Here is a 21,472-nt window from a genome sequence, read left to right as displayed (position 1 = left end):
TTTGACAAATTGATTTTGTTTAGCAAACAAAGATTAAGAAAAAAAACAAAAACAAGAAAACAAAGCAAAAACATGTATTTTAGATAGGAAAGAGATGGGAAAAGGTTGTTGGTTCAGAATGTGTTTTTTTGGGCACTAAAATACCCAGCCAAAGTTGTCCGGCGAAAGAAAGTAAAAATTGATGATGATGATGACAACACTACTCACTCACAAAAACCAGTTGAACAACCCGCTAAAAATTTGTTGTACCTGATTTAGTTCACAATTCTTTACTTGATATTCCGGCTTAAATTTCCTGGATAAATACTGAATATAAACTATTTATTCATATGCAAATGTTAATCGCCTGAATTTACTGAATAAATAAATAAAACAATAATATTTTGAATGGATGGCTTAAGATCAAATCAAGTCTTGTTTTATGATGACAACGTTCATTCCACTGAGACCCATGTCATAAAGAACGTTCCTGATGATGTTTGATAGTTAAAATATATATAAGCAACAACAAATCCAAAAGAACGAAACTTTTCCTTTTACATTATTGGTGGTTACATACTAAGTAAATAACGTTAAAACCAAAAAACTTAGCATAGCCGTATGTATTTCCAACCCAGATTTGTACCTAATTGTGTATAAACATTTATCCGCCACGTAAATAATACATTAGTTCTTTATTCTTAAAGAGATGTTACTGAAACGCTCAGCATAATCCCAGCAACAATTGGGGCCACATGAGCCGAATAACCCATTACAAAATAATGTAAATAAGTTACCTTTTGCATTGTCAGTAGTCTAAAAATTTGGTTATTTTTTAAATATTACGAGGCAAAACTATTAAATTTACTAAGTGATGGGTACGGTGGTCCAGAAAGTGTGTGTCCGAATACAAAACCGGGAGTTGTTAGTTCAACGCTTACCGTCGATGAACGAGTTTTTTGATAACAAAAAATAAAATCAGTTCTTGTATGTTAGGTAAAAATAACAGAAAACTGAAAACCGGAACTTCGAATGTAAGGGCTTTTGATGAAGACGCATTTTCCGCCGAGCACTACGGCAAATGTAGGGATATCGGCTGATGGGGAAAATGCTACGGACGAAGCACCAAACATTGATGCAACAATGGTTAAAGATGCCATCAACAGTTTCAAACCTTTTAAAGCAGCGGGACCAGACCAGGTCTTTCCGGCCTTACTCCAAAAGGAGGTGGACTATATTTCGTCCAAATTATCTGGTATCTTCAACGCGTGCTTAAAATTTGCGTATGCCCCTAAAGCCTGGCAGGAGGCGAGGGTAGTGTTTATCCCCAAACCTGGAAAGGCTAGTTACGCAATTCCTAAGTCTAACTTCTTTCTTACTCAAAACCATGGAACGTATAGTCGATACCATGATTAAGAGCAAGATCCCAAACGATATGCTTAAATATAAACAACGTGCATATGTTAAAGGCAGATCAGTGGAAACCGCTTTACATGAGGTAGTACACCACATCGAAAACACCTTGGACAATAAGATGTATACACTGGCAGTATGCATTGACATCGAGGGTGCTTTCAATAACGTCAGCACTGAAACCCATATCCAATCCTTAGATAAATTTTATGTGGACCGGGCCCTTAGGAACTGGATAAGCAATATGCTAAGGAATAGGTGGATAAGGTGCGGGCTACACGACGTAACGAAACGGTCCAAGATCCAAGAACGAGCCAACAACGCCTACAGATGTTGGTCAACCTGTAGAAGGGCCATATGCTCTAAATGGGGTCTCAATCCAAAGGTGACACATTGGCTATACAAAAGCGCAGTTAGACCCATCCTGACATACGCATCAGTAGTCTGGTGGACAGCGATGGATAAACAATGTAATATAAAAATTTTGCAAAAAGTCCAAAGAATGGGCTGCTTAGGCGTAAGTGGTGCTATGAGGATAACACCAACGAGGGCACTAGAAACTATTCTATGCATACACCCAATAGAAATTCAGATAAGGTATGAAGCTGCCGTCGCAGCCATAAGGCTAAGGCGACAGACGAGTGGAACGAAAAGGACCACGTAACATACCATCAAAAAATTCTACAGGTAACAACGTTAATTTGGACCGTATACCTGAAACAATTGTAGTTGCCTCGTGTGAAACATTAATGCCTGACAGAGACTCGTGGCTGAGCGGTACTCTAGCTAAAAAGCCTCCTGGAAACTGCTCCAAATTATCTGCAACAGATTTCGTCCAAACATACTTGGGGTCTACAATAATTATTTCAATGAGGCACATGTTTGGTCGTAGCCTAAAGGCCGAGGGTATAAAAATCCAATATATATTTAAAACTAGGGTTTTAGATTTTTTTGAGGATATATCTCTGCCTCAAAGCTAATTGATACTTTTTTAATTGTTTTTATGCGCTAATATCCGCTTCTATTAGGGCTGCTCCAAAAGAAAACCCACTCAATAAAGGTAGAAAATTATGCAAAGTAGGTTGGCGTAGGTGGTCAAACAATGGATATGTCGAAATAGCCGAGAATCCATGCCATTTTAGCATTTTTTGGATTTTAAGTGTAATTTCGAAAATATCAGATTTGAATCTTAACAGTAGGGAAAAGACCTTCTGATATGTTGTGTCCTTATACTGTAATCTGTTCACATTTATGTGCCATAAATATCTTTACGACTAGTTCGAGTCGACCTTTATAATGCCCTAACATTGAATTTATGTATTTTTTTGTTTTTCTTCCTACTCTGTTAGGTTCAACAAAATTTGATTACAGTATTTTTTGATTTTCACAAAACCAATTGCAAATTCTCCAGCAATCAACATTTTCATGCCATATCAGTGATCAAAATAAGCAATATAATTTTAACATTTTACCAATCTATCAAAATCACAATCAAAAGGCGAAGTCGATTAAATTAACAACAACAACACACCGCACTCTTCTTCCACATTTCTTGTAGATTTTCCCCCATAAATACTTCCATGAATCATAAGGTCGTTCGTTCCATTGATAAGATAATTATAGAAAAATGTTTAGCCCAAGTTGTGTTTACATGTTTTGACACGTTTTCTTGTCGATATCAGTCAAAATATAAATACCTTAATAAGAAAAGTGATTCGAAAATGTATTTTTGGAAAGATGTGCAAATCATTGGCTTTTTTATAAAATTAAAATTTCGTTTATGAACTGTCAAACGAAAAAATTTTAATAATAACGATATAATAATGGCTTTGTAAAATCATTACACTCTAAAGTTATTAAATAGGGCTAATTCCAAAATGGAGGTAATGATATTGAAATGGCAAGTTAAATGGGATCTGAAGAAGTTAAGTAATTTTTATTACTTTCCATTTATTATCTTTATTATTTGCAAAACCGAAAAGTTGTCTTCTCTCAATAAAAATAAATATTGGAATTAAAAAAAAAATGAAATGGATTCCAAACAACTACTCATATACAAAATGATTTACACTGCATTTGTATCTTTATTTGGAATTTATTATTTTAAAAAATTAAAGAATTTTTTTTATTGCTAAAGTAAGCATTTATGTAAATTTATTTCAATTTAAAATTTAATTCAATTTTAATTGTACTGCCTTTATACACACTGCCCAAAGTGTAGAGCGTTTGCACAAATGTAAATAATGTGTTTGATGAAAAAATTCCACCTTTTGTTTTTTACCACTTAAGTGTTAAAAATTAATAAACAAAAACATTTATGACAAATGTTTTTTTTCGAGAGTGAGAGTCGGAACCGACTTCCAAATGATATCACCATTTTAAAATATTGTTATGGAGTAAGTGGAATATAATTCAGAGAGGGACAGAGCGGGAGAGAAGCGAAACAACAATTAATATTATCTGCATTGCCGGCAAATAACGTATTTGTGTGTACCTGGTTTTGAAAATGCGATAATCATTTAAAAACGTAGCTCCAAAAATTTTGTTGATGGGAGGTTCGTTTTTGTTTGTAAACAAAAAAAAAAAAAAATAAACATTTTTGATGCAGTTGTTATTTCGAAGTCCATACTAGGGTGGTTTCATGTGTGCACTTCGACTATACGAAGGAGTTTGAAATAATATTATTTATACCTCAGATAGACCTTGAAATAATACTCGTTTAAAATCAAATATTATAGGCATTATGTTCGCTTAAAATATTATTTAAAATTCTACTATTTTTTATCGAATGTAATATACTTTTTAGTCAGTATAATTGTTGGTATTGAATTGGGCCATATAAAGTCTGAATTCGTCTTTTGTGTCACCTTGGTTAATTTGCCTTGGCTTGGTATAAATAGATCTTAAAAATTCTGTAGGATATAGTCAAATTTCTTGACAGAATTGTATTTGGTTTAGGCTTCATGCAGGTGGAACGATTTGCAATTGAGGAGGGGATAATACTGCCTTTTATACCCTCAGCATTTATGCTAACGAGGGTACAAACACTATCAAACGGGCAGAATGTGCCTTATCGAAATAATGGTTCTAGAGCCCAAGTATGTTTGGACGAAATCCGTTTCAGACAATTTTGAGTTGATTTAGCCATGTTCGTCTGTCTGTCGGCTCGCTGGCTGGAGCGCACGACAACTCTCGAACGGATCAACAGATTCGGTCCAAAATTAGTTTAAGTTCTAAGATAAGCCATATTAGTCCACTCCTTCGGGTACCACTCGCAGAAAATATGGGAAAAGTTCAGTTTAGAACCTGCTCTCGAATCGCTTTGATTTTTGTTGTAACAACTTGTATTCACTGTCCCCTATACGGAGGTACAAGTTCTATCAGGGGCAAGTCCATACTTGCTGAGAAAGTAGCCTGAAAGGTGGAAAAAACCCCTATGCCACCGAGTGTAGTGGTTGGGATGCAAGATAACTCTCGAACGTATCTGCCGATTCGGTACACAATTTGGACTTTATAATATTTTGACCAAACTTAGTTTAAGTTCGAAGATAAGCTATATGGGCCCATTCCTTCAGATAACCACCCCCACCACAAAAGTTCAAATATGTTCTTAAAAATTGTGCGCACGATAACTCTTGAAGAGAGTGACCGATTTCGTCCATACTTATCACATCCTAATGTATCTACCAGATATGGATCAGGTTCGGGTACCTCCCACACAAAGTTTCGGATAAGTTCACTTTAAGACCTACTCTCAAATCACTTTGATTTTTGTTGATGCAATTTGTATTCGCTGCCTCATTACGACGGTAAACGTTGTTTCAGGGGCTAGTCTAAACTTCTTGAGAAAACAGCCCGAAACTAGGATGGTATGCATGATATGTCTTAAACATGGCAACCAATTTGGTTCAAACTTTGGATCCCCTAATATTTTGTCCAAATTTAGTTTATCTTCTAAAATGGCCCACATCAGTCCTCTCCACAAAAGTTCATCACTTGTGTCTAAGTGCAGTTTAGGGTCTGTTCGAAGATCCTTTGGAAATGTATACCGATGCTGTTCGTTGTGATCCTGTTTACAGCAATATTATGTTTTCCGTGGACAAGTCCATGCTTCCTGACATACTGGCGAAGAAGCTATACGATGACCCACTGAAATGACTAGTTAGCGCCATATCCATCGAAAAGATGACCCCCGAAATAAGATCCACTTGCATAATGGACCAAGCTAGTTCATTCCTTTAAGTATCTTCTCCATAACACTTTTGAACTTTAATCCTAATCCACATTTTTGTCGGCAAGTTCAAATGTCCAATAAGGGCCTCAAAATTTTGAAAAGACTCTAAATACATTCGATCTGTCCTAAGATGAAGGTTTAAATTCACATAGGCTGATGGTATATCTCTGCCGGAAAAGCCTGACTGATACTTTCTTACTTGTTTCCTGTTAATTCTACTTCTACAAATTAACTTATCAACATTACTCAAAATCCTCTAACATTTCTATTTTTCCCACTTCCTTCTTAGTGGCAGCAATCCGAAGACGTCAATCGTAAAAAGGAAATACGTTCGCAGTTGTACAAGTTACGTGAGTCTAGACTGCGTGATCTCTATCAGTTCGACATAATGGCGGATAATAATGTTGCTGGTTTTGGCAAAGATCCCCTGGCGCCCAGTCACGGGGAATCTTTTGGTGATCAAAGTTTCCAGAGTTTAAAATCGAAGGAAATTCGTGATTCCATTAGTCCATCTGAGTTGAAATTTCAATCGATGGCCTTGAATAATCCCAGCAGTACTGGATGGAATGTTCAATCATCGTCGGAGGTTACCCCTGATGGTAGGGGTTTTCGGGCTGAAACCATTGCCACCACAGATGGTAAGTAGATATTTTAATGGATAGATAACCTCATTGCTAACTTACCACCTCTTCTCCCCTTTCTAGGTGTGGAGAACATCAATGGTGGTACTGCCGAATTTAAAGGACGCAACGAACAACGCTCCATGGCCATGCAAGAGGGTGATGACAAGAACTTCGTCAAGAAAGCATCGGAAAGTTCCAATACCCATTTGCAGGAAAAGGTTGTCATTGGCGATGAGAACTCTGGACGCACTGAAATACGTACCAGTTCATCGACATCAACCTCCTCCTCGAAGGTTTTCCAATCGTCCTCGACAACGGAATATGAAAATGGCCAACCCGTGGATTATCATCAACCCAAATATTTAATGGATTCCGCACCCCAACAACCCCATCAATATCAACCACCACAATATCAACAGCGTCCCACCCAAGCCGAACCACGTTATGAACCCCAACACTATGATGATCAACAACAACACCAACAATACACCCAACAGACCGAACAATACAATCGCAATCGTCAAGAAACCAACACTTCTCAAAATGTCCAAACCAATGAGACCAGTGAACAGAACAAACGTTATGTCGACATGGATAAGGCCTCACCAGAATATCAACAACATGTCCAATATTTGATGTCTCAACCAGGTGAAGTTATCTCCAGCACTGTGGAATATCCCAAGCCGAATGTGAAAATGATTACAACTGTAAAGCGTTTACCCGATGGTACCATTGTGCGCAATAAACGTTATGAGACCGAAGAAACCACTCCCACACCAGCTCCCAGTCACACCAAAACCAGTACTAGGCAGACGGCAACAAATACCAACAATACCCAGAGACGTGATTCTCAGCAAAATTATCAACAGCCAAAAAACTATCAGGGCCAACCACCTTCTGATCGGTTAAGACGTCCCAGTGATGATGTTGTGGACAATGCCGAAACTGTGCGTCGTCACACAACCACCACTGATGATGCCGTCGAGACCAAGTACTCGACCACGAAAACTTCGAACCGTAAATTTTCCACTGAAACCACTTCGGAAACCATACACGAATATGATGATGGCCATTTTGGACCAAGTGGTGCTCCACGTCCCAAACCGGTAACAAATGATTTCAGCACCCATGGCTTTCCCTCGGTGAGACCTAATAAACCAACCCAAGAATTTGCCAATCATAGACCACAGGCAATGCATCCCAGCCAGACAAGTCCATCGCAAAAAATGACTTCTCCTCCAAGGGAGGCGCTTGTTCCAGTACGTGGCGAATACGAGCCCACAGTCACTGAGAGACGTATCCCCACTGAAGATGGAGAGGTAATCATTGTCAGTTCGGAAAAGAAGCGTGTTGTGAAAAATCAAACCAATTCGGAGCGTATCATTGAAACTGATGTCCGCACCACCGATGATAATCGTTATGAACAGATTGCAGATGTAACCACTACGAAGACAAATCAAGATTTGTCCACTCATGGATTTCCCTCGGTAAGGGAACCCCATCATTCGCAGCCTAGAACCAGTCCAGATTATTCTACTCAAGGCTTTCCATCGGTAAGAGGACCCCAATCGCAACCTCAGGGTTATCCACATTCGTCTCCGTCGTCGGCAGCCATGCAACCCAGTGGTGGAGCTCCTAAAACTATCACCACCCCAGATGGGGAGGTTATTGTCACCACCCAAAAGTCACACACCACAAAATACAACACCAATGCCGAACGTATTATTGAAACTGAAGTGTTGGGAGATGATGGTCGTCCTGTGCGCCGCATACCAGTCGATGTGGAATATATCAGTGACAAATATACTGTGACCACCCCTGGAACCCCTTTAGATCAAGTGCCTCAAAAAGGTTTTCCATCTGTGCGCTCACCAACTAAGCCAGATTACTCCACCAACCATGGCTTCCCCTCAACCCGAGATAACCAGAAACCAACCAACCAACCAGATTATTCTACTCACGGCTTCCCTTCAGCTAGAGACACAACAACTCGGCCAAGCAGTACTCCAGAGAGACAATATGTTTCACCTGTGAAGACACAAACTGCCCAGTCGACACCCAGCAAGAAACCATCACCAACCGTTGAAGCCACGGAGCGTGTTATATACAAGGAAAAGGAGGTTGATGCTGCTCACCGGGCATTTGCTGCCTCGTTGCGCAGTTCATCACCCGTTGATCAAACTAGACGCGATAGCTATAGTACTGATGGTCCACGTCACACGCCACGTTCCAGTGTCTCTTCGACGAAAACTTTCAGACGTGATATGCGCGAAGGTTCTCATGACAGTGAAACTAGCCGTATTAGCAGCACCACTGTGACTCGTCAAACACCACCAAGAACTGTGGGTGGTAAGACTGTAGTGGTGACCGAACGAGTGACTTCCTCGTCCTCGCCACGTGGTACCAAATCACCTTCACCAGGAAAGAATGTCGTTACCACCACCACAACAACCAAAACAGTGACCAGCAAAGCGCCCGTTAAAGATGTGCCGAAATCAGGTACGCATTCCTAAGCCTAAGCATATGTGAAAGTAAATGGAAACATGTGTTCTCCAGATAACCAACCCCACCACCACCAAGAGCATACTACTACTACCACCACCAAAAACAACAACAACAAAAATATCTCTTCCTTCTCCTCTTCCGCTACAAATGATAATCTATCCACCTATCCCATTAACCCAGATTCTTCACTAACCATTAGCAAAAAGACCATAGGCGACAACCAGGCCATCAAAATCCAACAACAAATGCCACTGATGAGAGAGGTTATTGAGGAGCCATGCATTAAGAAAGCATATTCTCTGCTTGGTCCGTGTAAAGATGAAAAGATCACTAGCCAAAAAGCGGGTAAGAAGAGATAAGGAACAACTGAAAAAGGTCTTTAGAGAAGTTAAAACTGGCCTAAATTACAAATGGCTGACCCAGAAATTACATCAACTTTTTCTGTTAACCTCAAAATCCAATGTTCTGCTCTAATGTTTCTTCACTCTTCCCTCACTTCAACTATTCCTATGTACTTCTCCTCCTCTTTTCTAATACCTGTCCCTCTTGATTTTTGATTTGCAAGGTGGCGAAGAGCCCTAAGCATGGTCCTGGTAATTAACCTCAAAAAATTCACTTACACGTGGTTTTTGCGATAAATTGGACAACAGCACATGGCATGGGATCTCCAAATTCAATGGAAATTGATTGACTCATGAATCTCACAACAGTTTTGGACAGTTTTGGATCGCATGAACATACCTCACAACACCAACAACAACAATCTAATCCGATTAGTTTAAGGTCCAACTAACTTCACATATACATATATAATCGTATACCCTATGCCTGCTAACATATTTATGTATTTAGCAACAAAATAACAACAACAAATACAACAACAACTTAATCGCATAATCACACAAAATGTAGAATTTGAGAAATTTGTAACTAATTTTTTTGGAAGAAATAAAAACCAATTATTAACCATAGCATCTAAGTGCAGTAGTAGTAGTAGAATATTTGATCTGTATTCCCTATGTATGTATGACTTGTTTTGTATGTATTTGTATGTAGAATGTAATTAAACAAAAATTTATACTAAACAAATAAAAACAGAAAAAAAACTTTACAATAAAACACTTAAAACAAATCAAATGGTGAAGACTATAATTGAATAATTTCCGAAACAGAACCATCACCCCGATCATCACCAGCACCAAGTAGTAGAAGTAGTCCTCCATATCCATCATCCGGTAAAAGTAAAAGTCCCCTGGGTGACGATGATCAGCCACAGTCATCATTTCCATCATCTCGATCATCACCCCAGACAGATCACCGCGACAAATCACCAATTGGCTTCAAAGATGTACCAAATTCCAGAGATCAGCACCCAACACACCCTGGCGGGATAAGGCCTGACAAGGTCTTTTCTGGCCATCCAACAGTGCCCTATGATAGTAGTGATGAACCTCGAACTGTCAATAGGGAAAATACCTTCGAACAGGTGATGGACATTGATAGGGAGGAACGCACAACGGTGGTGTCCCAACGTAAACCATCTCGTGATACTCCCCATACTCGTCACCCAGATGATGAGGTCTTCATTTCGGAAGATCATCATATCTACGAAGATATTGATTCTGCAACACGTAATGTAAAAACCACGACCAAACAATTGATAACCCACGAAAAGCAACCACAAGGCCCAGCGGGTCGTACTCCACCATCCAGTGGACGACCCATGACCACCGATACGAAACGTCCAATTAAACGTAACGAACCAGAAAAAACTGGACCGCTAGCACCCAAAACTCCAACTCAACAAAGTCCAAAGGGCACACCATCCGCACCCTCACAAAGTCCTCGAAAATCTCTAACCACGCTTACACAACCGGGCAAATCTGCGCCCATGAAAACTGCACCCAAACAACCCGGTGGTCCAAAGCAACCGGCAGAAATAACTCGCAAACCCAGCAAACCTGAAATTTTGAAACAAACTGAAGTTATCAAAACAAAGACAACAAAATACACTGAAGTGACAGGTCAGGAAACTCTCGAACCACAAAAGCAACCCCAACCTAGACCAAGCACTAAGAGTCCCACTCGTGAGTATCCCTATGAAGGTAGAGATAAACCACAATCGACACCAACTGGTAAGAGTCCCAGCAGACCTCGTGATCAGGAAGATGAAGTAAAACCACAGCCACGGCCAAGTGACAAGAGTCCAGTCCGTGAATATCCTTTCGAAAGTCATGATAAACCTCAGGCACAACCAAGTAGGGTACAAGGTACAAATAAACCCGAAAGATTATCTCCAAAAAAAGGATATCCATCGGGAGAAAAGACAAAACCTGCTGAGCCCACGCATCCTCGGGATAAGCCACAAGCTAGGCCCAAATATCCACTACCAGGTGAAGAAACCCCATTGCAGCCACATCATTCTTATGATACCGAAGAAGAAGAGGAACGTATAACCAGTGAAATAACCATAAAAACAACCGGCAAAAATGTCAAGACCCACAAAGAAATTGACATCATGGTTGAAGAGGAGCAACAATCGAAGACAACTGGTAAACGTCCCGAAAGGGAATATCCCTATCAAGGTACAGATAAAGCAAGAAGTGAATCCCCGGAAAGGGAATATCCCTTAAAACCTAAACAGCAAACTGATAAACCTCAACCCTGTTTTGAAGCTCCTTTGGAACCCGAACATCCTTGTTATACTGACGAAGACGATGAACTTTTTACAAGTGAGACTACCATAAAAACTACAAACAAAAATGTCAAGACCCGTAAGGAATTTGACATTGTGGTGGAAGATAAGCCAACAAGGAAAAGTACCCAACGGAAATATCCATACGAGTCACCTGATCGGGAATATCCTACTGGAGATAAGGTAACTCATAAACAACAACCAGGAGAACCAAGCAGGAGGGCTCCTGAAACAAGATATCCTTACGATCGCACACAATCGGGACCAATTGGTAAGAGTCCTTGGGAAACAAAAGATCAACCCTCACATAAACCTGGCAAACCAGAACCAAAAACTGAATCCAAGTATCCGTACGATACGGAAGAAGACGAAGAACGTCTTACAAGTGAGGTTACCATAAAAACCAGCAACAAAAATGTCAAAACCCGTCAAGAAATTGACTTCTTGGTCGAGGATAAACCAACTAGAAAAAGTCCACAAAGGGAATATCCTTACGAGTCACCTGATAGGGAATATCCTACAGGAGATAAGGAATCTCCTAAACAACCAGAAGAACAAAGCAGGAAGTCTCCTGAAAAAACATATCCTCACGATAAGCCACAATCAGGCCCAACTCCTAGGGGAACAAAAGATCAGCCCTCGCAAAAACCTAGCAAACCCGAACCAAAAGGTAAACCCGAATATCCCTACGATACCGAAGAAGAACGTCTTACAAGTGAGATAACCATAAAAACAAGCAACAAAAATGTCAAGACCCGTAAAGAATTCGACATTGTGCTGGAAGATGAAATTTACAAGACCACCAAAGAGCCGAAGAAACCAGAAGATAAAAAGCCTTCATATACGACTTTAGAACAACAGCCTGATACTGAAGAGGATGATAAAGAACCCGAAACAACTTCCAAATATCCTCAGCAAACTGATGAACCCATTTCCAAGACGCCCAAGCCCACAAGACCCAGTTTGTATGAAACCACAGCCGAAAAATATATTCGCAATGATGACACCACCCTTATAACCCAGAAGAATGTTACCACAACTGTACATGACAAATTTATAGAAGAGGAACGCAAATATCCCAGGGAAGAACCAAAGAAACCCGAAGATATCAAAGAACCGGAAACAAAGGATAGGAAACCATTCTCTAAATATCCTAAAGAAACTGAAAAATCTCCACGGGAGCCTAAGGAATCCGAACCAAAATCAACGGAACCCAAGAAACCTCAATTGGATAAAGGCGATGAGGAAGATTTTACACCTACGACTCCCAAAGAACCAAAAGATAAAAAACCTACCCCTAAAAGTTCCAGGCCTAGTCTGTACGAAACCACAGCAGAACAATATATACGGAACGACGATACCACCCAAAAAACTACTACGACGACTATTCACGAACAGTTCATTGAAGCTGAAAAGCAACCCACAAAACCGAAGGATTCTGTACCTTATACAACTTCGCCTAAACAACCAAAATATACTGAACCCAAAACAATAGGTCATCCAAGTGAAAAACAACCGGAGGAACGTGAGCCTAAACCATATGAAGCTAAACTTGCCGATTACCCTGAAACGCCACAAGAAGAAACTGGACCTGACACCAAGGATTATACAAGTGCTAAGAAGCCAACCTCCAAATATCCTCAAGACGAGGATGACAAGACACCCTCTATCAAGACTACGACTTCCACTCAGCACACTACTGTACATGAAACTTTCATTGATACTCAACCCGAGAGACCGGATGGCGCCTTTATCTCCAAGGCTCCCGAACCAGAACCAGCCCAATCCCCCAGTTACATTAAAAAGGGCACCACACGCCGGGATACATTTGAAGAGCGTTGTCGTGAAATTCTAGGCATGGAAACTTATGGCAATACACCTGGGGCATACAAAAAACGTCCCGTAGACTTGCTGGAAGAAGTTGATAAGAAGAAAGTAACTCAAAAAGAAACAATCCAGAAAACCACATTCGAAGTGAAAATTGAGGATTGTGATGACGACGACGACGAACCTTTGTCTATAAGCAGTATTAAGAAGACATTGACCACCAAAAAGTCTCCCGAAGAACCTCTTGGAAAGAAACCTTCTGAAGAGGATAACCCAGAGACTTCTAGTGATTCGGAACCAGAAATCACCTATCCAGAAGATGAGGAGGAGACCATCGAGGTGACAACTGAGACAGAAATCATTGATGTTACCAAGAAATCACCCAAGGTTCCTGAGAAATATAAAACAACAACAAGGACAGAACAGGTGTATGTTACGGAAGATGTAGGGCAGCACTTGCCAAGTGATTCTGAACCTGAACCCCAGGAAACATTTAAAGATGCCATTGAAGTAACCAAGAAACGCTCGGAAAAGACAAAAGTTGATGTTGTTAAGGAAACATCGTCAAGATCGCCAACAAGATCAACATCACCATCTTATGATACCAAGAAACCTTCTTCAAGGTCACCCCAAAGGGTGCCAAAGGATATCACCTATGAAACTGAAGAGGTGACTAAAGAATCTCATATTGATGTAAAACGGAAAATCACCTCCGATTTACCTAAAGGACCAAAATCACCAACAGAGAAGCCTTTTTCCAGGTCACCTCAAAGAACTCCCAAGGATAGTGGCTATGAACAAGTCACTGTGACTACAGAAACTATTACCAAGAAACCAACTTCTAGATCTCCTGTAAAATCAATTTCTCCAAGTGGGGGAGAAAAGAAACCTTGTCCCAGATCACCATCTACTTCGCCCCAACGTAAACCAAAAACTGGTGAGCCGCATAAGCCTTCTTCCAGATCACCATCCACTTCTCCTCAACGCAAGCCTAAAGATCGCACTTATGAAGCTGTGGAAGTGATTAACGAACGCACGGAGATGTCACACAGACCAGGTTCTAAATCACCCACCAGACCAAAATCGCCAACTTTGGACACTAAGAAACCTTCTTCCAGATCACCACAAAGGACTTCGAGGGACAGCACTTTTGAAACAGTTGATGTGATTACCGAAAAGACAACAAGGAGAGCAAGTCAACCCATAAGGTCACCTTCACCTACCAAGAAGATGCCATCTTCTAGATCACCTACAACTTCGACCACGACTTATGAGACAGTGGAGGTTATTAATGAGTTTACAAAGAAACCAAGCACCAGGCCGAGATCACCAACATCTCAGTCACCATCAAGAGGTACCAAACCAACTTCGCAAAAGCCTTCTAGATCTCCCGAAAGAGCAACCTTAACGGAAGACTCTGAATACGAATCTGTGGTTGTAACCAAACAAACTGGCATTACCAAGAAAACAACCTCTAGATCACCCACAAGGATAACCGAAATAACTACCGAAACATCAATGAAACCAAGCTCCAGGCCGAAATCACCAACTTACGAAACCCATAAAAAACCCTCTTCTCAATCACCCACTAGAAGTCCCAAGGCAGCTCCCCATAAACCCTCTTCTAGATCTCCTGAAAGAGCAACCTTAACGGAAGACTCTGAATATGAATCTGTGGTTGTAACCAAACAAACGGACATTACCAAGAAAACAGCATCCAGATCACCCACCAGGGTAACAGAAACCACAAAGAAACCAAGCTCCATGCCTAAATCTTCGACATACGATACCCCAAGGAAGCCTACTTCTCCATCACCCACTAGAAGTCCCAAGGTGGCTCCACACAAACCCTCATCAAGATCTCCGGACAGAGCAACCTTAACAGAAGACTCTGAATATGAATCTGTGGTCGTCACAAAACAAACGGACTTTACCAAACCTGAACCACAAAAGCGCCAACCCACAAAGACCGATTCCATTACATTACCCCAGGATAAGACGAATATCAATGAAGAATTCATCACCACCGAAAGGGTATTTGTCACAAGGGTCAACAAGGACTATCCCGATACGGCAAGTGAATCGGAGCCAGAGAAACCACAGCCTCATGAGGTTAATAGCAAAACCATTGAAATCACCAAGAAACGCAAAGAAACCTCACCGACCAGCAAATCTCCCACAAGACAATCAGAGTCTCCCGTGTATGGATCTCCAAAAGATCGTTCTTTTGAAACAATTGAGGTGACCAACAAAAGAATTGAAACCACCAGGAAACCCACTTCGAAATCACCCACAAGACCAATGACTGTGGATAAGGAACCCTCAAGGCGAGTTGGAGAAATTACAGAAAAACGGTCCAAGGTTGAGGTGACAAAGAAAACAAGCACACCAACCAAGCCGGAATCACCTAAACAACAAGGGCCAAAAGAAAAACCCAGAAGTAGTCCTCGAAAACCAAATCTTAATGAGGAATTTATCACAACTGAGAAGGTTTATGTGACGGGAGTTAAAAAAGATTTCCCGGAGACCACAAGCGACTCAGAACCTGAAAGATTTGTTGAAACAATTGAAGTTACCAAAACGAAAAAGGTTGATAAAAACATTGAAACCACAAAGAAATCTTTAAATAAAACACCAACCAAACCTACTTCCGAAACACCCAAGAAAACACCAACCAAGTCCACGACCCCCAAAGAACCCGAAACCATTAAGGATCGTTTGAGATCTTCGGTGCGCAAAGACAAACCCACCACCAAGAAACCCGATCAAGTTGATGCCATCTCATCGCCAGAAACAAGCCCCAATCGCCTTACCGAACGTCGCAGATCAAGTAATATTTCCGTTAATACTGAAATCATTATCGAACACACCGAATCAGCGGACACAACAACAACAAAGAAAACAAAGGATTCCGTTTATAAGGAAATCATTGATTCCACCACATTGCCGGAAAAGTTGCCGAGAAGAATGCCCGTAACAGAACGTAAAGAATCGGCCCCAGTCCACCGGGTAACACGCAAGGATAAGGACACCAAAATGTCCCGTTCCACCAGTGAGAATTACATAAAGGTTCAAAAGAAACCTGAGGATGATGCTGATAAGCCAAGGATTTTAACACCAACTCCAGAAAAGAGAACAACACCCAAACCAAGTGCAGATCATAGACGTCCGAATAAATGTTTCGCCACCAAGACCATTAATCTTAGTGCCACCGATCGTTTGGTAAGCAGTGAGGATATGGAAAATGTCATAATTGACATCCAACATGCCAAGAGCTCAAGGGAACCCTCACCCGATAAAATAGTACCCACTCCGGTGCCGGCCCATTTGGATACCGGTAAGCCAAGATATCCTGATGTGGTGCAAGAACCTGAAGATGAACCCAAACGCAAGCCGGTCATTAAGAACATACCCATTTTCGAAGAGGAAAACAACAGCTACGTGGGTTGCCACATTACCGAAGTGCAGCGTAAAACCTATTCGGAGGAGGATGATGACTCTTTGTGTACACCCCTAGTGGAAGCTCCTGCAAGCTTGGACTATCCTTCGCTATCTGAAAAATCTTACCCCACAACTGTCATTACCGACGATGAATGTCTGCTAAGTGTCCACGACAAAGTTAATAGATTCCAAAATATTGCGGAAGAAGTTAAGAAACCCAAAACTTCCAGCCCCTTCCACCGAGAATTCGATGACAAGACACGTGTGCCCGACAACGATGAATGTTTGCTGACCGTCGACGAAAAGGTCGATAAGTTCATAAAGAGTGCCGAAAGTCTCAGCACTAAACAAACGACAACAATTACCACGGCACGTGACTCGAAACCAAAAGACAACAAATTCCGTGGGGATACCGACAATGATGACGAAGATGACCTAGAAGCCACTGAATGCCCATTTACAACAGTTAAATTGGCTCCAAGTGAACCACAAAAGTCACCCGAGCTGGTTAGACACATATCCCGACATATTTCACGTCAAAGTGATATGGGCGAGCCGACCACAGAGGAGCACACCCATCGTAATGACACAACGATGCATGAGGAATTTGTAAGCAGCCAAACCACTGCTGAGGAATTTGTGAGTCATCGTCGTGACCAGACATCAGCTGTAAAACAACGTCGTCCACTTGAGGATCATTATGACAATGATGATGATAATGAGGATCATCGCAATGCACCGCATATTAATGACGTTAACAAAGACCATGATGATGATGATGATGACGATCATGACGATGAAGAGTTAATACCCCACACTGCCATGCATACCATTCGATTGGAGGAACGTCGTCAGAAAGATATTTTAGCCAGACCATCTGTCTTTGATAACAGCAAAAATCGAGTTGGCAGCACAAAACCAACGACAACGCCAACGTCAACCAGACCAACAAAAACAACGCCAACTGCCGGCAGCAAAGTCAACAAAACTCAGCCCAGGTATGTGTCACCGGCAATGAAAGATTCGGAGAAATCCAGGCAATCTACACCACAGCAACAACAACAACCACAACGGCCACAGGTAAAACCAAAGCAATCGCCAAAGGTAACTGCTACAACGACCACCACTACAATCACCACCACCACTACTAATGCAGCTAATAAACGCCAGCCGCATACACAATCGCCCCAACAACGGCGCACACATCCAGACACTGATTCCGATTACCGGGTTAGCAGTAACAAAAACGAAACGTCAGTTAAAAGTAGCACAACAATCAACAAACAAAAACCCAAACAACAGCCAAGCATTAACGGGCCCAAAAAATCTCCACAGTCACCGCAGTCGACAATGCCCGTCAAAAAGTCCCCAATGCACACAACCGAACAACGACGAACGACGACGACAACCACCACCATTAAGAATCTGAAACCAAACAGACGAGTTGAAGCCGACCGCGACGACGATGTCGCTGTCAGCGACGACGACAACGTCGACTATGTTGAGGAATTTCAGGTAGTTGAAGAGGTTGTGCCCAACGATAGTGAGACAGAACTGATCATTAACTCTGACACAACAGTACGGTCAACGAACAGCCACACGAAAGAAGAAGAAATAGTTAAAAAGACAAAACAACAATCGACCATCAACAATAACGTTCGCAAAGAGCCAACAACCTCCTCAACGAAATCTCCCACAGTCCGACCAAAAATGAAAGAAATGACACCAGGTTCAATGGGCTCATCCCCAACACCTTCTTCACCTAGTAAGAGCACAAAAGATCACCCCGTAAATCTAACCGAGAAGAGCACTTTACTCAAACACAGCACCACAGCAAACAAAATATTCTCCAGTACCACTGAAACTAATGAATCATTTTTAGAAAATCGTCCGCCCATTAAGAAAACACCAGGACAAACACCGTACAAACCGAAAACCATGATTACCGAATCGGTGGCAGCTCGTAGAAGTTTGTTTGAAAATCACAACAACCAAACTAAACCCTTGCCGAAGAGACCAACCTCGGCGGCCAGTAGCAGTCCTAGTACGGGAAGAAGACCATCGTATATGGATCACACCAAGAGTTCGCTGGAACACATTCGACGTGATTCCTTGGAAATAAATAAAACGAATTATACACGTCGTCCATCGGGCAATGATGATGATGCTCCAGATCGCAATAGCCAAGTCAAGTTTGATGTACCACAAAAACCTCGCTCCGAGGTATTAGATGTGGAAACCGAAACAACAGAGGAATATAAGATTGAGGAGATCTTTGATTTGGTGATATTGGAGAAATTGTTGGAAACTGTTACCTCATACGAGCTGAGAAGACGTATTCGAGCCCAAATCCGATTGGTCAAGAAAAATATGAGCAACACGGAACAGACTACGACCACCACCACCACAACAATGAGGGATAATAAAACAAAACCATCCGGCGCTGCTCAAGTCATAAGCAAAAAAGAAGAAAAGCAACAACAGCAATATTATTACAAAGAAGAGGAACATCACCGGGAAGAGAGGCATTCGTCGTCGACCCACACTTCACCAGAACGTATTCGCACCACAAAGGCAACAACGGTAACTAGGCGCACTGAAAGTCCTGATTCCAAATATTCAAGTCCCCGTGAACGTAGTATTAGTCCCCAGAGCCGTTTGACCCAGACGCGGGTGTGCAGCAGAAGCCATGAACGCAGTCCCAGTCCAGTTGTAACAGAAATTCAACACAAAGAAATCAAAGTGAAAGAGTTGAAGAAGAAGCAATATGAAAATGTGGAACAAGTGGAAGAGATTTACAGGAGGGAATCGTCACCAAAAATACGAAAACCCAAGGCCCACTATCCCATTGATGATGATGAGGAGGAAGTGGACACTTTGCCTAGGGGGCCAAGCACTAAAACTGAAGTCTCTGAAGAATATGACAGTGCCGAGGTAGAGGAACAAACCTATAAAAAGGAAACCACACACAGACGTACATCAAGAAAATCCATATCTCCACAATCTTCTCCAGATCGCCAACAAGCAAATAAACCTACTTCTTCATCTCCACGTACCACTTCGCCCCAGGGTAAGAAACCCTTGGCAAGTAAGGTGTCTCCAAGAAGTCCAGAACGTAAAACCATTATTACTGAGCAACAACAACAACAAACTTTGCTTACATCTAGACAACCAAAACGTACCCCAGCCGGACCTGTGAAAACAAATGCTCCAGAATCTAAAGCACCAGTTTGGGCTGATCGTAAAAATATTCTAAAATCTCCTTCTACCACCACACCCACACCCAAGAAACCTTCCAGCGATTCAAGAGTATCATCGTCCAGTGTTAGCCGTACCATGAAATCTTCCTCCAGCAGTGTGAATCAATCGAAACTCAGCAGCACAAAATCTTCCTACATCGAAGATGATTGCATTACATCAAGCTATGGCATTGGTCCAACCGATGAAAATGGTCTACCACTCTTTGGCATAAGGGCTTTGAAAAAGAAGAAGACACCACCCACGGTGGAGCCGACCTGTGAAACAACAGAAGGTATGTAGAATTGTAAAATTAAGAAATAGATTTGTAAAATTGTATTTTCTTAAATAAAACGAAGTGCAGATGTGTCTGTGCACATAAATATGTATGTAACTGTAATGTACTAGATACGAGTTAACAATAGTCAGAGAAATTACCATAATCAGAAAATGAGGAAATACAATTTTAAACGATATTTGTAATGGGTCAGTAACGTAGGAGCATGTCCACTACTTCTTTTACAAAATATATATTCGAGTTCGAAGCAAAGTTCCAGCAAAAATATTAATAAATAAATATCTGATATGCACGTTCGAGTTTGAGCCGAAATCTTACCTTTTTGACTATTTTGTTTGCTATGTTGTCACATTGTTTATTCTACCTTCAGCCTTTAGGCTAAAAGGATACGAAAATATAGTTTTGGACCCCAAGTGCGATTGGATAAAATCTCTTTCAGACTATTTGGAGTCGTTTTATCCTGGCCATCCGGCTGGCTGGTGCACACGATATATATATATATATATATATATATATATATATATATATATATATATATATATATATATATATCTCGAGGGGAGGCGATTCAATCCAAACTTTGTAATATACAAAACTCGTAATATTTTGTCCAAACTTTGATTAATTTGGAAGATTCGGTCCCTTCCCCAACAAGAGTTTAAAATTTCAAATTATTTTGGCAACAGATCGTTTCAGGGACATATCTCGGGTCGTTTCGATATATTTTTCGGGGGTCTAAAAATCCCTTTCGACACCAACTAAAATAATTGATGACTCTTGGAAGCACCACACATTCTGGTACCTCCCTCACAAAAGATCAAAATGTTCTTAAGTGCAGTTTAAGGGCTGAACCAAAATGGCCCAAAGCTCAAAAAATCTTACGGTGGCCAACTAAAATGGCTGGTGACACAATCACTATCCAAATGTGTGACTGATATTGGTCCAACCTTGGCACATTGTTAGATATATCTCAAATTTAAATTGTGTGCAAAGATGGACAACTCCTTTCGGAACATCATTCTCAAATTTGTCCCTTTAGAGCAGTTGAAGTTTTGCCCGAGGATTGTTTTGAAATTTGTATCGAAGATAGTCCTTGCGATCCTGACTATCACGATGATCAATCATAGAATTAGTCAATCATTTATCACAAACGTGAAACAAATATTCCTCCTAAAATTACGTTCATCAACTTAAAAAAATAGGTTTTAAAAATCCACGTT

The 21,472-nt window shown here is 41.0% G+C and overlaps 1 protein-coding gene across 14 annotated transcripts in view; it reads left to right on the top strand.

The window, feature by feature from the left end:
- Positions 1 to 21,472, top strand: part of LOC141399446 (smoothelin-like protein 2) — a 130,466-nt gene that overhangs the window by 57,875 nt on the left and 51,119 nt on the right. For 7 of the 14 annotated variants that reach the window (XR_012411844.1, XM_073978183.1, XM_073978188.1 and 4 more), the window contains 4 exons: positions 5,916 to 6,264; positions 6,331 to 8,748; positions 8,806 to 9,099; positions 9,927 to 20,249. Coding sequence is in view for 13 of the 14 variants with exons in the window: in XM_073978183.1 (XP_073834284.1) it covers positions 5,916 to 6,264; positions 6,331 to 8,748; positions 8,806 to 9,099; positions 9,927 to 20,249 (13,384 nt within the window). In the remaining variant the exon portion in view is untranslated. The remainder of the gene's footprint in view (positions 1 to 5,915; positions 6,265 to 6,330; positions 8,749 to 8,805; positions 9,100 to 9,926; positions 20,250 to 21,472) is intronic. The other 7 variants (XM_073978194.1, XM_073978191.1, XM_073978193.1 and 4 more) reach the window with 3 other exon arrangements.

Source organism: Musca autumnalis, unplaced genomic scaffold, assembly GCF_047663935.1.
Source record: "Musca autumnalis isolate F117 unplaced genomic scaffold, ASM4766393v1 scaffold_3, whole genome shotgun sequence".
Classification (NCBI taxonomy): Eukaryota; Metazoa; Arthropoda; class Insecta; order Diptera; family Muscidae; genus Musca; species Musca autumnalis.
The sequence above is the reverse complement of the archived record's forward strand: the minus strand, read 5'-3'. Positions and strand labels throughout refer to the sequence as shown.